Genomic DNA, 9,405 nt, shown 5'->3' with positions numbered 1-9,405 from the left:
TGCTTGGCTTAACATAAATATAGTGTATGGCTGATCAGTTTATTGTTTTGTTTGGATAAACTAATCAATAATTGGATAACAAAAGTACTTACTAAGAAGTTGTTTTTTTTTTTTTACAGAATTTGAGCTAAAACTGGGTCACATGACAGTTTTAGCTTCACCTGGTTCAAATTCTGTATAAAGCACATTTGCTATCCAGTTATGGTATGGTGTCAACAATATTATCGTTTATTGCAATAACGTCTAGGACAATTTATCATCCAGCTAAGATTGTTATTGTGACTGACCTAGTTACTGCAATTTAGGCAAAATATTTTTATTTTATTATTTAAAGAAGGAATTTAATTTTTTGTTTATTTTCATCTTTTAATGTATTTCAAATATTGTACAAAAAAGATGGTTGAATAAAAAAATCTGCAGAATGGGACAATTTTGAAAAATCTGATTAACTGATTAATCATCTGAGTAATACACAAAAAAAATAATCGCCTAAATTTAATCCAGTATAACTAATAGTATAATCACTGTAGTATAATATTTTGAAATATGCATAAATAGACTTGAAGAGCATTTCTTAAGATCCTAAAAGGGCCCCAGATTCCAGTCAAACCGCCGGCGACAATGAGCGCAAAGCAGAATGCTGCATCCGCCTTCCTTCTGCAACACAAACAATATTACATTACATTTGGAGAAAATGGGTTGCATGAAATACTAGCTGCGTTTCCATTAACCATACAACTGCGCAAATTGAAATTACGAAAATAAATTCGCTGAATAGAAACACGGCAATTTAGGAGGGATAAAAGTTTTTGCATTTTGGGATGAGGTGGTTTTTCAGCCGTAAACTGCAATGGAAATATCGTCGCATCTGACGAGTGACTTGATCAACAACCGCATGTTACTACGGAAACCACAAAGACGACAACAGGACGGAGTCTTCCTCGTTGTTTGTAGTTTTTTTTTCTTTCTCTCTTTTCTCGGACAGCTGGCTGGCTGCACGGTTCATAAAAGGCTGTGCCATATGAACGTGTTGAATCCATGGCGCTTTTGTAAAATGGCAGACTACAGTTTCCCCAAAATCGGCGCAAGCCGCCGACGTCTCTTCTGGTAACAGTTTACGTACATCGGCGCCATGTTTTGTAATGACTTATCGCGTGAACAAGCTTATTCACGCGTGATTTTAATTTCATTTTGTATGTAATGGAAACACCGTAGTGAAATTGTGTTTTTTCGACTTTAGCAGAATATTGACATGTATTTGCGAACATTTATAAAGAAAACGCAGTTAGTTAGAAAGTAACCTTTAAGCCGTTGTAACAGAACGTACCTGTATTGGGGAAAAGCAGTGAGGACAGGGTTTAGTATTAACTGTTATCCATTTGTCGCTAACATGCTTCTCAACGGTATGTAGAAGCGTTTGGCGGCCATATCTTCTCTCCAGGAGGTGAAGCCGCTCCTTGCTACCAGTGGAATAATCATCCATAAGCGCCCTCATCCCCTCTGGTAAAAAAAGAAGAAAAAATAGAAAATATCCGGGGTCTCATTGCGGCCTGTTGGGAATGCTAATGCTTGTTAGCGTAGCCACCGATAACGGTGGATAAACAGTTTTTCTGTAACGGTAAGTTGTTTCTCCGCCATCAGCAGCGAATACATGAAACATCCATCTTTTCCATCATTGAACATTTTTCACCAAATTGTAAACGACAATTTATGAGTCATTCCACAAGTGTCATATTACGCAATTAGAACACAAACTTGATAAAGTATAAATTAACAAATTATTTTTAAACAGTAAGAATGTAAATTGTACCATCCGTCTCTGGTGGTTTTATCAGTAGATCTTCACTCGTCTCTTCAGGTTTGTGAGGTTCTTTAGGTTCTTCGTAGCATTTGCTTGTTCCATGGTATGTTTTGTTGCAGTTTGCGCAGAAAGCAAAGCTGCAGACAGAGCACATTGCTGCAAGGCTGGACTTCTCAATCACAGCAGAACCGCAAGTGAGCCGAGGACAATACGTGATGTCTAAAAGTAAANCCTGCAGAGCATATTTGGTTCGGAAGAGTTCGTCCGAAATGAGTCGAAGTCTGCCGGAGAATTCCGAGTTTCCGTGGAGCTGCCAGCGGGATTCACTGTGCTCTTAAAACACGGTACAGTTCAGAAAACTGAGCAAAATAGGGCAGAAGGGCGATGTTATGTGGAGCTGCGCTTCTACACTGGCTTTTACGGTAGCAGTTTAACTCCGTGGTGTGTTCAAGTTAGCTAGTACAACAGAATATCTGTAATAACCTCAACAAAATGTCATTCACCATCGAGATACGTTTTCCAAGAAATCCTTGACCACTTTTGAGACAGTTAAGATAAAACGGGCCCAAAGTCCAATCATTTGTTTGCTTCAACATTACCCTTTTTCTTTTTTTGTCAGAAAAGAATTAAAACATTTCTAAACTATCTTTGTGGAAGCAAACATAAAACCAGACATGACTGCTTACATAATAGGCAAGTATTAGTGTCATTAACTTGTTTTTATCCTTCAGGTGGAACAATAAGGCAGTATGACGTCTCTTTCCTTCCACCGCTGCTTCTGACCTTTGAACTTCCTGGAGATTACCCGTCCTCTGCCCCTCCCTCCTTCACTCTGACCTGCAGCTGGCTGACACACCCGCAGGTAATAAATAAATGACAATGGTGGAAAAACGTCTGAAACAATGTGCTGGGGATCAGTCACACAACAAATAAAAAGGTACCCACTATATGTGACGTATAGGGAGGGGCGCTGCGCTACAGGGGCGCCAAAAACGAGGGTGTGAAATTTATTCCTAGTCAGCATTTTCTGCATCCAGTCAAAGTCCACACTGAAAATGAACCTACAAGAAAAGAGGAAAATATATGCAAACCTCTAAGAACTGAAAATACTACGCCGGTGGATTAGGATTATTGTTGATTTAAAAAATTAATTAATTTTCAGTGAAAAATTCTGCAAGTTTTAGATTAATCTTGAACATTTTGAAAAATCTTTGACTTTTGAGACTCAGTTGCGATTAGAAACAAGGCGGAAATTTAGTTTTAAATGTCGAAGATAATCAAAATCTTATGTTTTTTTCTAAAAAATTTCAGAGATTAAACACTTCTGAGTTGTTTCTAGCAAATACTTGAATTATCGAAATTCTGAGATTAATCTGAAAAAAATTAACGACGGAAGAGTTTTTTGGCAGAAATTTATTCCCTTCTTTTCTATCTATAACGGCCTTAATACGCCGTCGTAAAATCCCTCCAAACCATGGATTAAATTATTTTTTGTTTCTCTGTCTCAGCTAACTTCCCTGAGTGATCGGCTCACAGATCTCTACCAGGCCACTGGGGGCGCTGTGGTGCTCTTCTCCTGGATCCAGTTTCTGAGAGAGGAAGCCCTGAAGCACCTGGACATCCACAATCTGCTGGAGCTTCCTTCTGAGCAGATCGATTCTTCCTCAGCTGCAGACAGATCTGAACTTCCTGCGTCTGTTCCGGCCGGACAGGAAGTCGTCCCTCCAAACGAAGACCAAAGTGACTCTGGTGTCTCTTTGACTGCGTCTCAGATTCTCCTGTCCCAGATTTTGATCCACGATGCAGAGCAGAAAGAAAAGGTGTTTGCCGCCACGCCGTTTGACTGCGGCGTGTGCTTCTCGAGCCGGCTCGGGTCCGAGTGCGTTCAGCTGTACGAGTGCGGCCACATCTTCTGCCGGGTCTGTCTCGACGAGTTCTGGAAAGCACAGATTACGGAGGGGAACGTCCGTGGCGTTACCTGTCCTCAGGTAGACTGCTCTGCCACGCCAACACCTGCACAGGTACGCCGCATTTTGAGACCCGCCGACGTAAAAAGGCAATCATACAATCAATTCAAAGGATTCTTAAAGCTACAGTTAGTGGAAGCTAATGCTAAAGCGCTAACCATAAACATCAGCTCCCCTAACGCTTCCACTATGGTGATACCTAGTGGAAGCTAACCTACAGTGCTAACTTCAACATTGTTGATTTTCACCATGTTCCAATGATACAACATGTATCATTGGATACAGCGCTTGACCAAAAATAGCCAATCAGAGCCAGGAGGCGGGTCTTAGCGAGGTCGGTCATCCTAATGTACTCACTGCTAAATGTGCTAATGGTGGAGAAACAACTTACTGTTACAGGAAACCATTTATCGGCCATGATCAGTGGCTATTCTAACATTAGCTCCACCATTACTATTCACAACATGCTATGCTAGCTGCTTGAGCAAAACCACTCCACATTGTGATTGGCAGCACTAAGACCCGCCTCCTAGCTCTGATTGGTTCTTTCGTTGTTTCTAGTTAGCATTGGGAGAAGGCAGAGGAGCTAAACTTGTATCACACCACACTGTCACAACAATGAAAGTGATAGTTTCAACTAATATCTAAATATATATATGTAGTAGAAACGTTAATGCAACAAAGTATAAAGTTTTCATTATTTTTTTTTATATTTCAATAGCTATAATGAGCCATACATTTACAGTATTTTTCTTCTTTTTTGTTTGTTTTGGTGAAAATAATTACATAAATCTCATACATACATAGAGTTTTATCCTCACTTTTTCCCTTCTGTGCGTCTCTAATGCCTCCTTCAGGTGAAAAGTCTTGTAGGAGAGGAGCTCTTTCACAGATATGACCATCTTCTGCTACAGTCTACCCTGGACGACATGCCTGGTATGCCTATATGTAATGGGGACCTATTATGCAAAACACACATCTTGGATGTTTTTGTGCTTCCATTTAGGTTTGAACTGCTTCTGAAAACAATCTAAATGTTTAAATACAAAACAGCCAGAAGTTTTCTGACAATAAGTTCATGTTTTTGGTGTCTGGAAAATGAGCCATTTCTAAAACCTCCTGAATGTAACATCACAGATCACCAGGCACACGTTCCACCCCCGTTACCTAGCAACCATAGCAGAGTTCCACCCGTTACCTAGCAACCCAAGCTGAGCTCCAGCACATTTGGTCAGCTGGTTTTACTGCTGTATACGCTGTACAATGGCTGTTGGAAAACAAGAGTTTCCCATTGACTTAAAATCCAGTAACCTCTAGCTGCATTGTTGTTGGTTGTGAAGGAGGTTTCACTTCTGCTTTTCAAAGATGTACGGTTGTGTAATGGTGCATCTGTTTACATCTGTTTTTACATGCAAGTATAAATGTTGAGTTATTGTGCAAAAAATTTAATGAACATGTTTTGTATAAGCTATCCTATCCTGTTCAAGAAGCATTAGAGGTCACTTTTAATTGGCTCTATCAGAGATAAAAATTCAGATACATTTCAGTGTCAAAGGAAAACTACAGATGCTCATTTCTCATTTTTTATTTTTCATTTTTAGACATCATGTATTGTCCTCGGCCGACTTGCGGTTCTGCTGTGCTTCTGGAGAAGTCCAGCCCTGCAGCGATGTGCTCTGTCTGCAGCTTTGCTTTCTGTGTAGACTGCAAAAACACGTACCATGGAAGAAGCAAGTGCCATGAAGAACCTGACTTATCTACAGCGAAGAGTGAAGATCTGCTGATTGCTTTACCAAAGACAGGAGGTACATGGAAATATAAATTCTTCCTGTGAAAAAAAAAAACAAAAAACTCTGTGCATCTGGAAAACCTGATGATTTGGTTGAACTTAAACGATTTGAGGAAACCATTTACCTTAAACCAGGGGTGTCCAAACTGTGGCCTGTGGGCCATTAATGGCACTTGGAACAATGCATGACAAATTTATACAGAAAAAGTCTGTATGCACTGTCTGTTATAGCTGTGTGTTATTTTAAGTCGAATTTCATAGTAAGTAGGGCTATAAATATCTGACTCTTTACTAAAAAAACAAACTACATATCAATTATTTTATTGAATTTGGTTAATAACAGGGTTTTTATTACTGGAAATAATCTAAATGTTTTTCTAGACCAAATAAACTGAAAACAAATATCCAAAATGTTGGTCCTTTTATTAAGACAAAAACTATTGCATGTTTAATTCTGATTTTTTTTTTAAAAAAATCACAATAAAATTATTTTGGATTTAAGTTTGGAAAAAAATATGACAGATTGCTAAATACTTTCAACTTTGGGATTCTGGCCCATGTTTCAAAAAGTTCAAACACCACTCTGAAATAAATTAATGAAAATGAAATGAAATTCAGTCATATGATATAAATCGTTACCATTTAAAGACAAGACTGAATGTCCAAGTTGTGTTTCAAGATATATTTTATTTTAATTTTGTTTATTTTAAATTTTTCCAGATGGGATCCAGGCACTTATAGAGGAATATGCTAAAAGCGGCAAGAGAAGGCGTCGCCTCCTAGAAAACAAATATGGCCGTAAATTGTTTGTTTATACCTTCGAAAAGCATATTAGTGACAAATGGATAAGCGCCAACACCAAACCCTGCCCTCACTGTTTCTCCCCAATACAGGTACGTTTTGTTTTTAACAGCTTTAGATTCTCATTGTTTCAGGCAATCTGGTTCTGTTCTTCACATTATGTTGTTTTTTGTTTGTGTTGCAGAAATATTTCGGATGTAACCACATGTTTTGCATTCAATGTAAAGGGAAGTTTACGTGGCAGTGACGCCGTAGACTTGACTTTTTCTTTAGAGAAGTCTTTCTCAAACTTTGGACCGCGGCCGCCCCCTAGTGGCCGCCCAGGTACTGCATGTAAACGACCGTTTGTTTACTGTGACGTCAGCTCGAAATGCGACGCTACAGCTAGCTTAGCAAAGGACAGAAATAATGGATCAAACCGGGTCACTCAAAAGAAAAACTGAAGATACCGGTGGAAAGAAATCAACGGCAGGAATACTGCAGAGGTGGGCAGAGAACTCAGATACTGTACTAAAGCAAGAGTAGTTCTACTTCGACATATTTTTACTCAAGTAAACATAAAAAGTAGCTGTCCAAGAAATTAGTCAAGTAAAATAAAAAGGTATTTGGTAAAAAAGTACTGGGTAACTGATCAAATTACCATCATTTCATATTTAAAAATGATTTAATCATATGGAAATTTAGGTATTTTAAATTTCGAAAAAGACAATAATTCATAAGTAACAAGAAATAACAAAATCAGGCAAAAGAAAAAATGTCCAAATCACTTTCTTTCAATAAAATTTTTTTTTTTAAATTTTAACAAAAACTGCAGGTCTGTGTCTGGTGAATCTTTGATTAAAACATATTTGTTTTTCATTCAGTGGGTAGAAAATCCAGAAATTTTACTCAAGTAATAGTGAAAATACTTAATAATAAAATTACTTTTAATTGGCTAGTAGTAAAAACACTCCTAAAACTATTTAAAACAACAACAAAAAAAAAGGTTACTCGGGTAAATGTTACTGCCCAGCTCTGTTGAAATGATCAGAGGAAGCCATTCCTGACTGATGTGTCATTCACTACAGATTTGATTCTTTTGAACAGCTCTTTGCCGTGAACGAGTCATTTGGTGAGAACTGTTAAATTTTTACGACTTTGCTTGCTTATAAGTCACACGTCAACAGCTATTGTTATTTTATTTACTTAAAAATAATAATTTAATCTGAAAATAAAGACAACTAATAAAAATTTGTTATTTTTATATTTAATGGTGCAGAAGAGGATTTTTATTTCTGCCAAAGTAACTCAAGTATTTTTCTTTTATGATTCTTAATTACAAATAGTCCTAAAATGTTATTAATGCACATAACACAATAAGGCTCACAGGAAGTAAACTTGTGAAAATAAAGCAGAATTACACAATTTAACCTTAATTACCAAAAATGTCGCACATATAGTCTAAATATTTCTTATTTGTGTCTCTGACTCTGTTGGACCTCAGACTAGGAAGAAAAATAATTCTGACATGGATAAAGAACCTCATGCTGTTTCTGTTATAGTTAAACTGGAGTACACAGCATGAATTGCAGCTGTAATGTAATTAACTTCAGTCCTGCAGCCTCTCCCAGGATTTTATGACTGTTAGGACATGGAAGTCCAAAGGTTCAGGTCCATTATCTGAAGCCATTAGCAGAGCCAGTAGCTTCTCCGTCTCTTCAGCCATTAGCTCCAAGTCCAGACTGAAACGAACTGGAGCAGCATCAGTTTCCTTATGAAAGGAATCAACTCTAGTATTGGTATTTTTAGGTTTTAGTAAATCTTATTTTCACTTAAAATTTTTGTGACAAAATGCTTGTTGTTTCAAACTACAAGATTTTGCAACGTTACAACAATTTGATAGTTTTCTGAGGAATGAGCTTTGCTAACCTGTTAGGGAAGAATCAAGGGAGAGAAGGAAAAGCTTATTTATAATTTCAGCAGTAAAACCAGATTTATTAAAACCTTTCTGTCAACACTGGGAACACAAACTGCTAAAACTCTGTCCAGTAACGGTTTCATTATTTATCTGTGAGGTCAGGCCCACAGAAACATTCAAAAACTTTAAAACTCATCTAATAAAAATGCAACACTGCAGCAGTTTGCTTTCTGTCACAAACACTAGATGGCGCTGAAGAAGAACAGCTAAATGAGCCTTGGAAATGCTGCTTTTCTTTTTTGCAAGCAGAACAACAAATGTACAAACTGATGTTTATTTTATGCAAAGCATTAAAAAAAAACTAAATAATTTGTAGTGCAACAGTATGCCAGCTCTGACATAATTAAGTTAAAATTGTTCAACTTTTTATGTTGCATTTAAAAAAGACAGTAAAATGTCTAAAATAAATCCACCAGCCAACATTTTATTTGCTTTCAAAAGCTCCCAGGTACAGCTGCTGCTGCTGCTGCTGCTGCTGCTGCAGCTTCTGGGCGTTTGACACCTTCATACAGACTTCCTGTTTTTGAAATGTCCTCCTCCCTTCCTTTGTTGTAAAAACATGATGCAAGCATGTCCCCCATGCTGCAGGGTTTTTTTTTCCAAGACAGAAAATGTCAGGTTTCACTCATTGTTCCAGGAATGATTCAGTTTAACTACAATAAAAATGTAATAATTGGATAGAAGAGGACCTAAAACTGAAGCTAAAACCGCCACCTGAGGAGTTCTGGGTAGAAAATGTTTACTTTTTTGGATAAATTAATGTGTTGTTTTTTCAGCAAATGGCCATATTTTAGACTCTTTATACTCCAATTAATCGATTACTAAATTAGCTGATGATTATTTCAATAATTGCTTAATCATGATTAATTTGATTAATCATTTCAGCCTTCATTGCAAATAATGCAAAAAAAAACTATCTACAATAAGGCCATTGTAGACAGAAATTTCTAAAAGTTGAAAATTTTCGATTTTGGAATTTTTTGACTTTTGAAACTAGAAATTTTAATATTTTTTTTCTAGAAAATTTGAGATTAATCTCAAAATATGAGTTTTCTGGTGGAAGTTTATTCTTCTTTTTTGTTTTTGTCTG

General features: G+C 37.2%; 2 protein-coding genes across 2 annotated transcripts; one reads left to right on the top strand and one right to left on the bottom strand.

Moving 5' to 3' along the window:
* Window positions 1-420: 420 nt before the first annotated feature.
* On the bottom strand, window positions 421-2,007 carry LOC103155251 (E3 ubiquitin-protein ligase RNF14-like). The gene is made up of 3 exons (XM_007576884.1): window positions 1,811-2,007; window positions 1,328-1,500; window positions 421-657 (listed from the first exon to the last, which is right to left on the bottom strand). The coding sequence occupies exons 1-3, from the start codon at window positions 1,953-1,955 to the stop codon at window positions 583-585; spliced, it is 393 nt and encodes a 130-aa protein (XP_007576946.1). The 5' UTR covers window positions 1,956-2,007; the 3' UTR covers window positions 421-582.
* A 23-nt stretch (window positions 2,008-2,030) lies between these two features.
* LOC103155266 (E3 ubiquitin-protein ligase RNF14-like) lies at window positions 2,031-6,950 on the top strand (the record flags this gene model as incomplete). Its single annotated transcript, XM_007576902.2, has 7 exons — window positions 2,031-2,145; window positions 2,533-2,663; window positions 3,310-3,822; window positions 4,626-4,704; window positions 5,370-5,573; window positions 6,278-6,450; window positions 6,543-6,950. Coding segments are annotated over 7 exons (1,278 nt in total), but the record flags the coding sequence as incomplete, so codon positions are not given.
* Between the last annotated feature and the right edge of the window lie 2,455 nt (window positions 6,951-9,405).

This window comes from Poecilia formosa, unplaced genomic scaffold, assembly GCF_000485575.1.
Source record: "Poecilia formosa unplaced genomic scaffold, Poecilia_formosa-5.1.2 Scaffold419, whole genome shotgun sequence".
Lineage (NCBI taxonomy): Eukaryota > Metazoa > Chordata > Actinopteri > Cyprinodontiformes > Poeciliidae > Poecilia > Poecilia formosa.
The sequence above is the reverse complement of the archived record's forward strand: the minus strand, read 5'-3'. Positions and strand labels throughout refer to the sequence as shown.